The sequence below is a fragment of the Cupressus sempervirens genome, chromosome 9 (genome assembly GCF_028749045.1).
Source record: "Cupressus sempervirens isolate cs-2001-9-10 chromosome 9, ASM2874904v1, whole genome shotgun sequence".
Lineage (NCBI taxonomy): Eukaryota > Viridiplantae > Streptophyta > Pinopsida > Cupressales > Cupressaceae > Cupressus > Cupressus sempervirens.
The window spans coordinates 797,502,360-797,520,601 of NC_143126.1; the positions used below are offsets into that span (position 1 = coordinate 797,502,360).

The 18,242-nt window shown below is 35.0% G+C and overlaps 1 protein-coding gene across 2 annotated transcripts in view; it reads left to right on the plus strand.

The window, feature by feature from the left end:
• Positions 1-17,928, plus strand: part of PHR1 (photolyase 1) — a 95,180-nt gene extending 77,252 nt beyond the window's left edge. For both annotated transcript variants that reach the window (XM_089802117.1, XM_089802116.1), the window contains one exon: positions 17,568-17,928. In XM_089802117.1, the coding sequence (XP_089658243.1) occupies positions 17,568-17,708 (141 nt within the window). In that variant the 3' untranslated portion in view covers positions 17,709-17,928. The remainder of the gene's footprint in view (positions 1-17,567) is intronic.
• The last annotated feature ends 314 nt before the right edge of the window (positions 17,929-18,242 follow it).

Sequence of the window (18,242 nt, forward strand, 5' to 3'; positions counted from 1 at the left end):
GTATTATTTGAAGTAGAAATGAACCTCACAAGTATCATGTCCAGTTTGTGAAGTGAAATGCAGAGTAATCTGGTCATAGTGAGGAGAAGATTTCCAAGATGGGCTTTGTTCATAAGGGAACCTCTTAGAGGCTGTTTCACATGCCCATAGCACAATAATTCCACAATACTATTTTGGAGTTGGGAATGGTGTTTTGATGAAGTTGAACCCTAGTAATAACAAATAGTTTGGGGAAAATGTCACCTCACTATAAGTAACTTTCCAATGGAGTCTGCAAATAAGGGAGAATTTCTAGGGCACATTATAGTAGTAGTAGTTAAGGGAAAGACACTAAGGGAACCTTATTGCAAATGGCTTTCCTATGGAGTCTACAATTAAGGGAAACCTGCTATGACACCCTATTGCAATACCAATTAAGGCCAATTAAGGCAAAGATAGTAAGGGCATCCTATTGCAAGTGGCTTTTCTATGGAGTTTGCATTCAAGGGACACTCACTATGGCACCCTATTGCAGTACTAGTTAAAGGAAAAACAACAAGGGCACCCTATTGCAAATGGCTTTCCTATGGAGTTTGCAATCAAGGGAGAACCACAATGACACAATATTAGTTAAGGGAAAGACAATAAGGGTACCCTACTACAAATGGATTTCCTATGGACTCTACAATTAAGGGAGAACTGCTAGGGTACCCTATTGCAGTACTAGTTAAAGGAAAGGCAACAAGGACACCCTAATACAAGATTTCCTATAGAATCTTCAAGAGGGAGAACCACTAGGGCACCCTATTGTAGGAACCTCTCTTATAGAGGATATGAGGCATAAATAGATAAGCGAAAACAAGCATCCCACTAAGTACACCACCTGGTGTGAATACCTAATACTTGCCACTGAGGCCAAGGGTGCTAAAGTCTCACTCTTGGGCTTAGTATGGAATTGGCTTGGACTAACTTATCACGATTCAAGTTTTTATTGAAGCTTATATGTACATATGCATGTACTTATGTTCACTTTGTGGTTGCAAGGTTCATATTCAAATCATAAGGAAGAAGTAAATTCTGTAAATCATTTTCCTAATCTTGGCTCATTCGAAATAGGATTTAATCAAGAATATGTGTACTATGCGTATACTTTGTGTGTGCTTTGTGTCTACGTGTCTTGCTTCGTGTCTTCATACATTCAAGCGCCTACTTTGTGTTTGCTTCATGTCTTCATGCATTAATATGCATACCTTACGTATACTTTGTGTTTCCTTGCATGATATTTTTATTGTCTCCACATGGAAAGATTTATATAAAATGTCATTGTTTGAGGACAAACAATTTTGGGATTTTTGAGCTATCATGACCCTTTTTGGAATGCGACCCAACAATTATAAAGAATAAAAAAACATTAAATATTAAAATATAATAATAATATAAGGCAATGTATTATTAACATGATTAAGATATAGTTAAATAATATACAATCAAGTGTTATTATCTGATATATATGGGATAATTATTAATACCATTAAAAATTAATTGTATATACCTAATTGAAATTAAAGTGGGGAACATTGATAATAAATAGATGAATGATCCTCGTGATCCTAATTACAATGTTGCTATGGAACTATTACAAGTCATCCTTGATAGTTAGAGATATTAAGTGATCAAAATAGATGTCATCGAAAAAAATATGGTTAATCCATTTAATATTAAATAGCATTATCATCAAATTATTAATATTGTATATTTTCAAGACAATAATAATAATCTATTACCTTTGTATATACGTTAACAATAATAATATCTAATAATTTATAATCCGAAACAGTCCCTAATATAAAATGTATATTATATTCTAATTGTATATAATCAAAGTACATTGAATAGGTGACACCCTTTTGGATTGGGGGCCCACGAGAAATGAGAAAGTGTTATGAAGTGCTTGGAAAAGTTATATATAGCTAGGAGTTTAGAAAGGGGCATGGATAGGGGTTTTAAGAGATAGCAGCGGATAGAGTTAGAAGGGTCACATTATATAGCGGGTGTTAATTCCCATTAAAACCAAACAAGAGGAGATATTTCGAAAGCTAAGAAATAGTAACATTTTGAAACCAAATAAAGATAAGGGAATAAAGGTAAGATAGAGTGTGGAAATAAAACATAGGCAAGTGTGAACTCCCCCATGCATGGTATAAAATATTGTATGTTAATTTCAAGGAGAGATTAAAATTTAAGGATTTAACAGATAATGAATATACATTGAGGATTAATAAAATGATAATTGAGGTATTAATTAATAGATTCCAAAAGTAATATTTGATTAAGAATCACATAATATTGTAAGCGACACTGTTGTAGGGAGAGTCAAAAAGAGCTGAGAAATCATATTTAAGGCCATCAAATAGTCACTATATTGGATAATTATTAGGAGACATGTTATAAGTTTCCCTTTACAAGTACAATCAAAACCCCAAGTTGAAAAGTGATAGTGAATTAAGGATGCGTCCCAATAGGGTTCATTACAATGATCTGGGCTTTATTAGTTTTATTGTGTAAATCATTTTTGTAGTATCTGCAAGATACATGTTCTCTAGTTTTTTTTAGTATATACTAAGGATGTGTTGATTGAACTTTGATGATAAGACATGCTACTTGATTGTTGAACAGCTAGCAAACATTGGTTATATCATATTTTGATTAGCTTGAGAACATTGTATTCAGAGTTTTGACCTTTCAATAGAGGATCAAATTTCTGGTGTGGCTGGGTTTTTCACCCTTGAGTGGAGGGTTTTCCTAGGATAAATCATTATATCATATGTTCTTGTGAAGTTTGTGTTTCAAATTTTTGTTTCTCTTGTATTCTGGTTCAAAATTTAACATGGCATTAGAGCAGGTCTAATGAAACAATCCTGAAATTGAACTTTGATGAGAAGACATGCTACTTGATTGTTGAACAGCTAGCAAACATTGGTTATATCATATTTTGATTAGCTTGAGAACATTGTATTCAGAGTTTTGACCTTTCAATAGAGGATCAAATTTCTGGCATGGCTGCGTTTTTCACCCTTGAGTGGAGGGTTTTCCTAGGATAAATCATTATATCATATTTTCTTGTGAAGTTTGTGTTTCAAATTTTTGTTTCTCTTGTATTCTGGTTCAAAATTTAACATGGCATCAGAGCAGGTCTAATGAAACAATCCCGAACCAGAATTTTTTAAGCTTCGAATAATTCTTTGCTCTACCTTTGGTTTTCTTGTTTCAGCTTCCAACAATGGTGAATGGACTTTAAGTTGAAGACAGGCTGAATGGTGCATCCAACATTACTTCTTGGAAATTCAGGGTCCTCATTGCTCTGGAGGAAAATGATCTTCTGAGCAATATGACTTCTAATGTAGCCGAGCCAATAGATGACACTAGAAAGCTCAAGGGAGAAAGAAATATATCATGGAAAGAAAGATACTAATTGATTCTGTTAAGGATCATCTGGTTCTTGTTATATCCAAGTTGAATTCAGTGAAAGAGATGTTTGAGTGTCATAAAAGTTTGTATGAGTTCAACAACACTAGCAGAGCTCTAGCCTTGAGATGCCAACTCCTATGTATTAAGATGGCTAGAGGAGATTTTGTTATATCTGTTTTCATGAAGTTTACAGAATTGACAGATTAACTCGATGCTATTGGAGATTCAATTGAGGACAAAGACTTAGTTATGTTGGCCATGAATGGCCTTCCTCATGCTTGGGAATCTTTCACTCAAGGGATTAGTGGAAGAGATGAACTACCCAAGTTTGATCGGTTGAGCACTTATTGCATTCAAGAGGAATGCAGATTGGAGGTTAGAGGAAATGGGTGTAAATCTCACCATGAAGAAGATCATGTGCTTTTTGCCCATACTTCTTAAGGGAAATGAAGGAAATGAAACTTTAAGAGGTTCAAAGATAGGAATTCTGATTCAGGCCCTAGATCTAATAAGGAGGAGGATCTCTCAAGGATTCAATGTTTTAGATTTGACGAGTATGGTCACTTTGCTAGAAATTGTTCAACAAGCCCTAAACATCAAGTTGATGCTACAAATGTTGAAAATGTTTCTCCTTATAGAGAATCAAGTGAAAATTTAAAGGGTTTCTTATTTATTTCTGCTTTCTCAAGTAATGTTCCTATTGATAGTGACAGTTGGCTAATTGACAGTGGAGCATCTTGCCATAACACAGGTTAATCTGAACATCTCTGTAATCTGATAGAAAAGTAACTCATTTACAAGTTATTATTGATGATGATGCTTGCCATCTTGTGAAAGGTGTTGGAACTACATCTTTTCATTTAAACTCTGGAATTTCTTTTCATCTGAGTGATGTGTTGTTTGTTACTGGAATCAAGAGAAATCTGATCTCTGTTTCAGCGTTGGAAGATAAAGGATACCAAGTGGCATTTGCTGAAGGCAAAGTTCTTTTATGGAAGTAGAACACCAACATTTAGATAGCTTGTGATATTTTTGTTTGTTATGAAAGTCTATTTTGACTTTCTGTTAATTCTGTAACTTTGATCTCATACTGATCTGATTCTACAGATCATACAGATCTGAGAATGCATGAAATCCTTTTGGAAGTAAAGCCTATAAGTAATTGTATTCTCCTTAATAGGTATCAGCGTTTCCTTTGGCAACATAGTTAAGGATTAACTAAATCATCTTGGTTAGTTTAATGTATTAACATGTCTCCTTGTAAAGTTGCCAATTTTAATGAGAACAATTCAGGGCTGACCTAGATAGGGACATGTCCCTTCTAGGGATATGCCCTTTGGTTGTAATAGTTGTATAGGGTATGTTTGTGGATAAAGGACACACAAATGATATATGGTCTGCTCCTTTAGCACTCCTGCCCTATCCGAATTAATGCAGAGATAAAACATTTTTCAGAATAGTACTCGTACTATTGGTAACACTTCATACAACTCTGATTTATAGAAGATCATCTTCAGCAAGCATTAGAAGGTATTATCTCAGTCTGATTGATAGCAGAATTTGCAAAAAAAATTACATGGTTTCAAAGCTCTGATAGTCGAATCTAGGCTCTGCAAATTGACAATCAGACTTTAAATATCTAGCAACATCCTTCTATCTTCAATGGCAAGCACAATCAGACCCGAGGACAGGTTTGATGGAAAAGAACACTCCGTTGCTTGGAAATTCAGAATTATGATGATTCTTGAAGACAATGATGTGAAACAATTTGTTGATAAAGCAACCAAGCAACCTAATGTTGAACCTAATAAAACTATCTAGAGTAAAGGAAATAGGAAAGCCATGCAAATCTGTAATGTCCCTGTTAGTTGCTAGCATTGGAATTTCAGGGATTAGCCTAATACTGGACTCTCATAGGCTAATGAGGATGGTTAGAGGGTCTTTTGAGGATTGATTCATCTCCAACTTTCAGTGATTTATGGATTTGACCTTCGTTCGATGTCAATTGGATTCCATTTGCCATACTATGTATAGTAAGTCAGGGGTAATAGAGATGGACCCTTTCTATTTTTAGAAAGTGTATTTCATCACATGGGGAATTATGAGGAGAGATTCCTATTTCAGACGGCATGACAATCAGAAAAGTATTTCAAGAGATATTAAAGTTCAAGTGACTTAAGTAATTTATTTAAATATTTTAATGTTATAAAGTTATAAAGTTACTCAAGTGACTAAAAGACGAAATTGGCTTTTGATTCCACATTGCCTAGTTGTTTGTGTCTTCCCTTATATTGAGGTTATAAAAGCATGGAGCTACATTGGGATGCGGAGAACGAATATATATTGTTTTTATAAATCCTAAAGGTTGCTTAATGTGATTGGATATTTCCTAAGGACGAAACCCCTTAAGGAAAAACAATGACAGTAGACACAAACCTAGCATCTCACTTTTGCACTTTAAAATTATGATTCCAGATTGATGCATTGAAGATCTTTGAGAAAGTGGGAGTTCAGCGGTAGAGAGAATATAGGTGTTTGAAGACTTCCAAGGAATTAATACGTATAGGTTAGTGCTTGTGTTTTATATTGGACAGTAGGCAAGATAGGAAGACTTTAACGTAGCTAAGTACGGAGGGTTTTGAAGACTACAGTCTGAACATAGTTGGAGAATCAGGCCACTCAGAGCAGGTCGTCACACAACAGGGTTGGTAGTCACTTATACATAAGAGGTTGGGTTGTAAGCCGGACCACATATAGCCGACATATCTCAGTTGGCGACCAGGTAGCGACACCATGTAGGAGTATACAGATCGACAGGGTTAGCAAATAGGGTCATGGTCATGGTAGTCGCCAGCTTGATTGAAAACCCAAGCATTGCGGGGACTCCATTTTGAGTATCACCTACAGGTGGAGCAAGGATATAATCTCGGGCGGAGGAAGGTAGCAGTAATGTTGCTCTTGCATGCAGATAACTATCTACAACACCATCATATACGACAAGGAGCTCTGAAGAATCCATGAGCATTGTCACTTTAGGTGTTGTGTCACCCTTCTTGCACTTAATATAATTATTAAAATCAAATCTTTCCATAGGGTGATTGTAATACTGCTGTATGCACGTTTTAATATTGATGAAATAAGATTTTGTGAGTGAAATATCCATTTCTGAGGTTGAGCATCTATATTGTTGTATGAACATTGTTATGAGATAGCCTTCTATCATTTCATAATAGGTGAACTGGAATTCTCAAGCTTACTGGACTAGCAGTTTTATTTATATTGTCTACTTGATTGATATTTGTTCGAGAGAAATTGGTATCCAAGCATTTAGCTCAATTGCTTGCAAACCGTTCGTAAAAATATCAATGAAGAAGCTTTGAATTTTTTTATAAAACTAGGGAAGGGATATTTCAAAATCATATTGGATGGACTGAAAAATGAAATAGTACCTATGCTAATGAAACATCAAACAACATTATATTTGATGAATGCATTATTAAATGCATATGAGGTTAACAAGCGACTAGAACCCTTGCACTAAAAAAACAACTAAATCATATACAGATAAAGAAGGGAGAAATCTATGAGCTCATACTTCCTAAGGGTGGCTAGTCTAAGAGACGAACTTCCAAGCATAGGGACAATAATTGAAGACAAGAAACTAACACTTATGGCTATAGATGGGTTACCAGATTCATGGGAAACATTCTCACAATGAGTAAGTGCTAGAGACAATTTTCCAAACTTTAATAGATTTAAAGCAGATTGCCTACAAGAAGAATCTAGGAAACTTAAGAAAGGAGGACAATTGAAAATTGAAGATGAAGAACTTCATGTTCTCAACACAAATTCCTATAAAGGTAAGAAGAAGCACTTCAAGAAGGGAAATCAAAGAAACTACAAACCTAAGAAAGATTTATCCAAAATAAAATGCTTGAAATGTGAAAAATTTGGACACTATAGGTCTAATTGCCTTGAGAATTCAAAGCAACAAGTAAACTGTACAAACATGTTGATGTGAGTTTTTGTACCACTACATAACATATTAGCAATTGAATATCTAATACGGAGTATCAAACACACAATTCCTCTCTTGAAAAGTTAATGCTCATGGGATATGAGAATAACTCCAATGTTCCTTACCCTTGTGGATACTTAGTTTTATCGATGTGATTTGTTGGTAATCACGTAGGCGGCCTTATGCTATTCATTTGAGGATGACTTGGATTTTTGGTGAGATGGTGATGATTTTGTATGAGTGCCAGGTGATGTTGATGGTGACAGTGTTGGTGGAGGGTGTAGCGCCAGATAATGTTGATTGCGCGAGGAGGCAATAATGCCTCTAATGACTTCTACCTTCCTAACTTTCTTAGAGTGAAATTTGACTACTCAACTACTCGCTATTCTACTCCTACTCCTATGAATGGAAAGATTAGCAAATGGACGGGGATTGAATCTAATGAAAGTTAACCAGCGGCTCCACCTCCATAGAGGCAATGATTCAAAGGAAAAGAGAACTAGTTTACCACACAAGGCTCCTTAACCAGCGATTAAGATTTTAGTGGCTTAGTTGTAGATCCCTATCAAACATGCTAGTGGCCAAAATTACAACCGACGGTAGAGATCAAAAGCAAAATCAACGATCCAGATTGGATCCTAGAAACTCTAATTAGGGTTGCCACCCCATCGGCCAATGAGAAGATGCCACCTCGTCGATGGACCAATGAAAAAAGTGAAAAAGTGGCAACCAATGAGAAGGCACCAAAATGGTGGCCAATCAGAATTAGACACTTGTCCCATTCTAGAAGAAAGAGAAATTGCCACTTGGGCTTACATCAAATGATTTTCTAATATAACTCTCCCTTTTTCTTTCATTCTTTTAGCTAAGGCAATGGACCTAGCTAGCTTTTTGTTGACTTCTTCCATGGGAGGACAAGGTGTATGCTTTATCTTGAGCTCAGCCAATTTAATCATGTCGCTTGCTGCTTGTAGTGTCTTTTCATGATCCTTCTCATACTCTTTTGCAAATCCAATAAAGACGTTGAGGGATGAAAGGGTGCCCAAATGTTTCTTCTTGATAGCAACCTTTCCTAACTCATCCAATCTTGATCCAAGCTTTGTTTCATTGATGTCCTCTCCTCTGATATCTTCAAAATCAAGTGTTGCTTTGATGTCACTCATCATGGTTGTAATGAAAGTGTCGACGCCTGGGCTGAGATGTGCAACCGCCTTCTGTATCTCTTCTTTGCCAAGGGGGATTGTCCTTCCTTTAGTCTGTCATTTACCTGTATCATGTTTATTGTACCGACATTGGTATCGGTTATTCGCCTCATTTTCGAGAAGAAAGTTATTTTGGGCATTATATCCTCTTTGTCTTTCTTAGTGTTTGTTCCCTTAGGATTTTTGTTTGCACTAGCATCTACCATCTTGTCAACCTATGATAGGATGGTGAAGTGGTGGATGATGAATGCGAGAAGAACTAAGGGAGACAATGTTTAGACAAGAACGAAAGAGAGAAATCTGCTTAACGACCCCTTTCAACTCTAAATGATTTGAAATTACCTTTACCAATAGCCTGTGATGTGCAACCGCCTTCTGTATCTCTTCTTTGCCAAGGGGGATTGTCTTTCCTTTAGTCTATCCTTTACCTGTATCATGTTTACTGTACCAATATTGGTATCGGTTATTCGCCTCATTTTTGAGAAGAAAGTTGTTTTGGGCATCATATCCTCTTTGTCCTTCTTAGTGTTTTTTCCCTTAGGATTCTTTTTTGCACTAACATCTACTATCTTGTCAACCTATGATAGGATGGTTGAGTGGTGGATAATGAATGCAAGAAGAACCAAGGGAGACAATATTTAGACAAGAACAAAAGAAGGAAATCAGCTTAAGGACCCCTTTCAACTCTAAATGATTTAAAGTTACCTTTACCAATAGTTGGATCTCCTTTTTGGAATTTAGGATCAGACTTGAGAATTTCAAATCCCTTGCAAATCTTGAGGCTTTAGTTGGAAAAAGTCAGAATTTAGTGCTCTCGGAATTGTCCACCATTTGCCCGAAAAAATCAAACCTTTGATCACAATCACCTCCTTCAAATAAAATCGCCCAATTAGGGCAGAAAACGTAGCTCTTTGCAAAAAATCAGACCTTGCAAAATCACCTAGCAATAGAAAGTTTCAGATCTGCCCTAGAGAAGACGCCATGCATGAGAATTTTGCCTTAAGAAAATCGCCAAAATGAAGGGTGCCTAAGTATGACGGATCTTGCTGCCTTTGGATACTGAAAATTGCCAATAAAAAGTGCAGATCTACCCTCTAAAAAATTGCCAAACATGGGAGAGCAGCTCCAAATTATCTTTAAAAACTTGCCAACATAATGCCCATCTGCCCTAGCTGAAAGAAAAATCGCCCAAAGGATGCCAATTTGCCTTAGGAAAAACACCAAAGAAGAGAAAAAAATAAAAATCTGCTCTTAGCCAAATCGCCTAAACACCAAAGAGGAGGAGTGAGGAATGAGGAAATGAGGGGAAAGAGTTTCCTCTTATACCCTATTTGCTCATCCTCCCTAGCCGACTAGGACCCTGGGAGCAAAAATAAATTAATTAGAAAACAAGAAATGGCTCTCAATTAAATGCTTAGCCCAAAATTAACTTTGCCAAGATCAAATTTACTTTTAAAAATTGCCAATTAGACCAAAATTGCAAAAATAAAGTAAATAATGCCTTGGAGATGCTAAATGTTTCCATTTAATGATGATTTAGCAATTAATATATCATTAAAATCAGATTTTGGCTAGCCAAAAGCCATTTTTCAATATTAAATTACCAATTTCATTAAAGGCTTAAAAAATTTTCAAGGCAATTTTAATCCATTTAATGCCAATTTTTTGCAACTCAATTCAAATTGATTTTGCCAAGCAAGTTAAATTTTTGACCAAAATAAAATCATTTCTAGAGTCTAAAATCGATTTTGCAATTTGATTTCATCTTCGCAAAAGAAATTTTTTTCTCACCAAAGAAATTCAAGATTTTCCAAAAACCTGAATCTAACAAAATTTCACCTTTTGAAAATTATTTAAATTTACACAATTATATCCAAATTTTCAAAAGAAATTGTCTAAGTACAAAATCTACAATTTTATCCTACCAAGTGTTGCTTTTAAAAATTTTTTTTGTCCGGCCTAAGGATGAAATTGGTTGTTTTGGAAAATCAAGTTGAAAGTGGGTGAAAATAAACCTAGCCCTCTCCCCTCTAGCCCTGAAGGTGTCCAAGGTGTGAAATGTTCAAATTTGAAACTTTTGGACCAAAAAATTGCTAAGGCAACCCAAAAAAAGGGGGTCCCCAAAATTTTGGGGCGATGGTGTGAAAACTTCACAACAAAATATTACCAAGAAAGAAGAAAACTATGATCTTAAGAATCGTGTATTGTATTTTGCACTATCAAATGAAGTATCAAGCAAAGCATGGGTAATTAATAGTGGATCATCTCGACACATTATAGGATACAAAGAAGTACTAGCTTCAATATCAGAAGAAGTTGATGGCGAAGTTACCATTGGTGATAATTCTTCTCATTCAGTCAAAGGAATTGGGAATTGCACCTTGAAACTGAAGTCAGGTATTTCTCTACATCTCAAAAGATTACTCTATGTACCAGGATTAAAGAGGAATTTAATTTCTGTTACAACACTTGAAGATGATGGACATAATGTTGCATTCATGGACGATAAAGTAATGAGCTGGTCTAAGAATTCTTCATTCAAAAAATCAAAGTTGATTGGTCAAAGAAAGGGATTATTGTATGAATTAAATACAAAACCTAGTCAACCTATTCAAGCCTTAATTCATGAAACTGCTGATATAAACGAAATATGACAGAGAAGGTTAGGACATCTAAATTTCAAAGCATTATCGGCTATGGAGAACATGGTAACTGGGTTACCTAAGTTGAATAAAGATCATTCAAGCATATGCAAAGGATGCGCTCTGGGTAAGAACACCAAAAGTCCATTTCATGATAGCACTAGAAAAACTAACAATATTTTGGAATTAGTCCACTCAAATTTATGTGGACCTATGTTTGTTCCTTCTCTTGGAGGATTTTAGTACTATATACATTTTATAGATGACCTCTCTAGAAAACTTGGATCTACTTCTTAAAATGTAAAGAATTAGAAGAAATCCTTAAGAGATTTAAAGAATTCAAAACCTTAATTGAAAACTTATTAGGACACAAAATTAAAACTTTTAGAACTGATAATGGAGGGGAATATACTTTAGATTTGTTTAAAGAGTTTTGTAAAGAAGCTGGAATTAAGAGGGAGCATACCTGTTCTTTATTACCCACAACAAAATGGGGTAGCAGAAAGGAAGAATAGAACAATTATAGAAGCAACAAGAGCTTTGATATTTGATCAAAATTTAGAATATTATCTTTGGGCAGAAGCCTCTTGTATTGCTATCTATATTCAAAACAGAAGTCCTTACTCCCACCTTAGAGATAAAACTCTTGAAGAAGTCTTTACTAAGGTTAAACTTAATATAAGCCATCTTAGGATATTTGGGTGCCCAGTATATATACATGTCCCAAAAGAAAAGAGAACTAAGTTAGAACCCTCCGGGAGGAAAGGTATTTTTGTCGGGTATAGTAAAACATCTAAAGCATATAGGATTTTCATACTTGGTCAGAAAAACATTGAACTTAGTAGGGATGTAATATTAGAAGAAGATTTAGCATTCAAAAGAGACCTAAGTTGCGAAGATTCCTCTCCCTTACCTAGTTTTGAAGAAAATATCGAATCTGAGTTTTAGAGGGAGAAGATTGAAGAAATTGAAGATGAAATTTAGAATCTTAATCTTAAGGAAACTTAAAATCCAAAGAAAAGACCTCTTTGGGTCATTAAGACTGTAGAGGAAGCACAAGACTTCGTTGCATCATCTAGAACCTTCAGAGAAAGCAAAAGACCCAAAAGATTTTCTAGTTATGCAGCAAACATGAGTGATTTCTCTAAATCAGAACCAACCAATGTTTCAGATGCTATTAAACATACAACTTGGAAGGATGCTATGATGGAAGAATAACAATCCATTATTAAGAATGATGTTTGGGAAATTGTTTGAAGGCCTGAGAGAAAATCAATTGTTTCTTCTATAAGTGGATTTATAAAATTAAGCATGCTTTTGACAGTAGCATTGAAAAATATAAAACCAGATTCGTAGCCAGAGGTTTCACTCATGAGGGAATTGATTATGAAGAAACTTTTACTCTAGTTGCTAGGTACACCTCTATAAGAGTAGTCCTAGCTATTGCAACATCAAAGGGATGGAAAGTACATCAGATGGATGTAAAGAACAACATTTCTGAATGGAAAGATTACAGAAGAGGTATTTGGAATAATTTGAAGGATTTGAAACTCATAACCCTAAAGTCTTTGTTTGCAGGCTCAAGAAAGCTCTCTATGGGCTTAAACAAGCTTCAAGGGCATGGTATGAAAGGATTGACAAGTATCTCTCCAATTTAAGATTCTCTAAGAATGAAGTTGATCCAAATTTCTATTATAAAAAGGATAACGATGATATGATCATTTTGATACTATATGTTGATAATTTACTAATAACAGGTAATGATCATCTTATAGATCAATGCAAGAAAGATCTAATCAAAGAATTTGAAACGAAAGATTTAGGACTCCTTCATCACTTCCTAGGACTGTAAGTATGATAGAATTCTGACAACATCATACATAATCAAGGAAAGTATACATTAGACATCTTGAAGAGATTTGGAATGTGGAACTGCAGACCTATGTCTTCTCCAATGGAGACTAATCCACTCAAACTTAAGGAAGCAGTTGCAGAATTACCCTCCACAGATTCTACTCATTACAGAAAGATGATTGGATATGTACTTGATAAATTCAAGACTTGATATTTGCTATGCTGTTAATACCTTAAGTCAGTTTATGTGTGAGCCAAAGGAGATTCACCTAGTTGTAGTCAAACACATCATGAGATACTTACAAGGTACTCATAATCTTGGGCTCAAGTATGAGAAAGTTGACTTGGACTTACATGGGTACATAGACTCAGATTGGGCTGGAAGTATTACTGATAGGAAAAACACTTCAGGATGTTGTTTCAATTTAGGCTTAGCAATGATATCTTGGATATGCAGAAAGCAGACATCAATAGCACAGAGTTCTACAGAAGCCGAATACATCGCTGCAATAATAGCCTCTCAGGAAGCAGTTTGGCTTAGAAAGTTACTTGTGGGATTATTTGGTCAACCCATGAATCCTACTATTATTCATTGTGATAATCAAAGTTCCATCAAATTTTCTGTGAATTCAGTTTTTCATGATAGGTTCAAGCATATTGAAATTCCTTACCATTATGTAAGAGATATGGTAGATAGGAATATTGTAAAATTAGAATACATTTGCACTGCAAATCAGATAACAGATATTCTTACCAAACCTCTCTCTTGAGTGAAGATAGATCACTTCAGGAAAAGACTTGGTATGGTTGAATTGTAATACATTTGTATTCTTTAATTATTAATAATTTTGAATTAAAATTATTATTGTCGGGCTATTGACTGTTATGGGCTTCACCATTTGTATTCATTATTTAAGAAGTGATGATCTTTGAGATAATGAACACTTGTATAAAAGACATTATGAGAGATGATGATCTCTTAGATAATGTGCTGAACAATAGAGAACTATTGTCAGATCTAGATGAGTTTAAGATCATATTGTGATGTAGACATTTCTTTGTCTATGAGTCACAACTTGGATAAATGAAGAGTTAATCATTCTACGGATTTTATCCTGTGTTCTGGTAGATCTTAACTTAGGATCATGTTGTGATATAGGCCTGCCAATACCTATGAGTCACAACTTGGATAGAGGAAGAACTTAATCATTCTCCAGACTTTATCCTGTATATTGCATTCTATGCAATATCGTTATCACAAGTATAAGTCATATCACAGGTATAGTAATATGACATAGTATCATGTGTTCAATGATACCACATGTTTAGAAGATTTAGATAGATATACAGTATCAATCTATGCTTATTTATCTTAATTGATGATGCTAGATATGTTATCTCCTAGTATGATTATCAAGTTAAGAGGGAGTGTTAATTCTGTAACTTCGATGTCACACTGATCTGATTCTACAGATCGTACAGATTTGAGAATGGATGAAATCCCTTTGGAAGTAAAGCCTATAAGTAATTGTATTCTCCTTAATAGGTATATGCGTCTCCTTTGGCAACATAGTTAAGGATTCACTAAATCATCTTGGTTAGTTTAATTTATTAACATATGTCTCCTTGTAAAGTCGCTGATTTTAATGAGAACAATTCAGGGCCGACCTAGATAGGGACATGCCCTTTGGTTGTAACATTTATATAGGGTATGTTTGTGGATAAAGGACACACAAATGATATATGGTCTGCTCCTTTAGTAATCCTGCCCTATCCGAATTATTGCAGAGATAAAACATTTTTCAGAATAGTACTTATACTATTGTTAACACTTCATTCAAGTCTGAATTATAGAAGATCATCTTCAGCAAGCATTAGAAGGTATTATCTCAGTCTGATTGATAGCAGAAGTTGCAAAAATAATTACACTTTCAACTTGTCCTATTCAAGTCTTAGCACATGATTCCATGAGTTCTAATGAGCTATGGCATAAAAGATTTGCTCATCTAAATTTCAAAGCTTTTTCCTCAATGGAGAAGATGGTTTTTGGTTTTCCAAAGCTCAATCAAGAACATTCAGGTGTCTACAAAGGTTGTGTTTTAGATAGGAACATTAAAGTAGAGCAAAGGAAAGTTTAGAGCTAATTCATTCTGACTTGTCTAGTCCTATTTTTATTGTTTCATTGAGTGGCTTTTGGTACTATGTTACCTTTATTGATGACTTCTCACATAAGACCTAATTTTTTTTCTTCTGAAAACTGAAGAGTCCGATATAGTGTTGTCTAGATTTAATTAGTTCAAAGCTCTAGTAGAGAATTTTTCTGATAAGATGATCACAGTTTTAAGGTCTAACAATGGGGGCAAATATTCTTCTGGTATATTTCATAATTTCTGTATTGAAGCTAGGATGAAGAGGGAGTTTTGTGTACCTTATAATCCACAACAAAGTGGAGCTGCAGAAAGAAAAAATAGGTTTAGTGTTGAGGCAATGAAAGCCATGATCCATGATTAAGGCCTTCAGACTTCTCCCTGGGCAGAAGCTTGCAGGAGAACTGTTTATGTTCATAATCAAAGTCCATATCAAATTCTAGACAATATGACTTTTGAAGAAGCATTCACAGGTATTAAAACAGGAGTTAGTCATCTTGGGTTTTTGGGTGTCCAATTTACATATATGTACCTAAAGATAAAAGTTCTAAGTTATAGCCTTTAGGCAAGAGGGGTATTTTTGTTGGTTACAATGAATCATCAAAAGCTTACAGGGTCTACATTCTAAGTTAAAAGCAGATTGAAATCAGTAGAGATGTTTCATTTGAAGAAAATGTGGCTTGCAAAATATCTGAAGGGACCATTATGGAAATTGATAGAGAAGATCATGAGACTAATCGAGATATGGATATTGCTGCCCCTAATTCCCCTTCCCAGATTCAAAAGGAAACTTCTGATTTAGAAGATCCTATTGATCCTATAGATTCCACTGCTGGTTCAAGTAATTCTTTATTTGGCAAAAAAGAGACCTTTGTGGGTCAGGCATACTATGCAAGAGGCTGAAAAATATGCAGCCCCTTGTGACACTTTCAGAGAAAGTAAGAGACCTCACAAGTGTGCAAGTTATGTTGTTTTAATGAGTCATATTATTGAATTCGTGCCTTAAAGTTCTGAAGAGGCTTCAAATCAGCAAATATGGAGAGATGCCATGATGGAAAAATTTCAATCCATTATCAAGAATGATGTTTGGGACATTGTTCCTAGGCATCGAGGTAAATCTGTTGTTTCTTCCGAGTGGCTGTTCAAAATTAGACATGTAGCTGATGGAGGTGAATTTTTTCAGTTACTTTTAGGGATGTGAAAACCTGTAGCCATTTGTTATTTGAATAAAATAGTGCCAGGCTTCAGCATTATTTGACTAATAAATAAAAGCAGATACACTAATGCTATCCAAATTTCGAATGGGTTGCATTAAGTTAATATAATCAATTCGGAGTTTCAGCATGTTTCCAATCAAGGAATTCGTTACAGTAGAACTTGAAAGAGGTCCACAAGTAGTTGTAGCGTGAGTTTATGTGGAAGGCATTTAAGCATCTTCACTTAGGTCATTGTATTTACTTTCTGAATTATTTGATTGTAACCATAGCAGCATCACTTTGAATTGTGGTTTTCTTAGCATTTAAATCTAAAAGTATAAATGGAATTCAGTTGGCATTTAATGAGAAAAGATCTGGAAAATAAAAATGTTGAATACATTCTTAAAAACGGGGAGAAAACAATGCTTTCCTGTTTAGTGCACCTGAAACATACATATATAATTTTTTTTAAATTACCAAATTGGAGTTTGGGATGGGCGTTCCCAATAGGAGCAATCACTAGCATTCAAGCCGAAATCACGACCTTTGAGAACAGAGTAACTTTTATGATGCATGCCATTTTCTTTGTGCCTTCTGGGGATGTCCTATCATTTTTGGGACAATCAAGGGACACCTAGACACCTGCGGGCATCCCTTGATGTCTCTGTAGAGGAGAATGCCCTTGCCAATGCAAAAGGGTATCTTGAGAATAGATCCCTATGGGAACCTTGATTCAGGGGACATGTCCCCAAGGTGACAAATCTAATCAATAAATAATTGGAGTATTCTCTCTGATATATTTCTCTTATTACAATTGGTTCATTCAACAAACAAAAATAATATCTGGTATCTAGGAAAAGTTTCTGTGCATCGAAACATTGTTTTCTATATTGCTTTTTGATTCTTTGTAATGTGAAAATAATAAAATATCATACCCTGCATTCTTTTCCCTAAATATAAAATGCATCATCTGGGAAGTCTCTCTTATATCATTTAATCTTTTGAATGTTCTGTGCCTGTTTAATTGTATATGGTTTTCTCCTAATGTTCGACTGTTGCAGGGGTGGCAAGAACGGCCAGTCTTCGGCAAAATAAGGTATATGAATTATGCAGGCTGCAAACGGAAATTTAATGTCGATGGTTACATCATGTATGTGAACAAACTTGTAACTGAAATCAAGAAGAAAAAACTAGCCATGTAAAGTTACAAGTCTAGCATCTCCAACATAAGTTTTATTGGTGGTGGCTATTTTGGACTGCTACTTTTTTGGACTGCTCGTCACACAAAAAACAACTATAAGAAATCATTTGATTTGCAATTTGGGGGGTCGGTAAGTTCCCTGTGAGAATGTAAAATGGAGATTATTTTATTTATATTGAGTAGTTGAGTTGCCCAACTATTGCAACATTTTCCTTTGAAAATATTTATGTCTAACTTGCACTACGCATTTATTGACAATTGTTTGCATTTGCCAACAAGTTGGTAGGATAGTAATTTTTTGTTAATTTAAAAGCAGATTTATTGTTGGGTGTTTGGCACATTTTATACGAGAATTGAGATATTTTCGATGCAGTCAGTGTTAAGCCTTCATTTTCTAACTTCAATCTGAGGTCATTTATGATTATGGTAAAGGCGATGTTCATAGAAGCTTAGGAGTTGTATGACGCTTTTTGAATTCTGAAGACAGCTAAAAACTACTCATTGAATTTAAGGATTTGATCCCAAACAACATCCC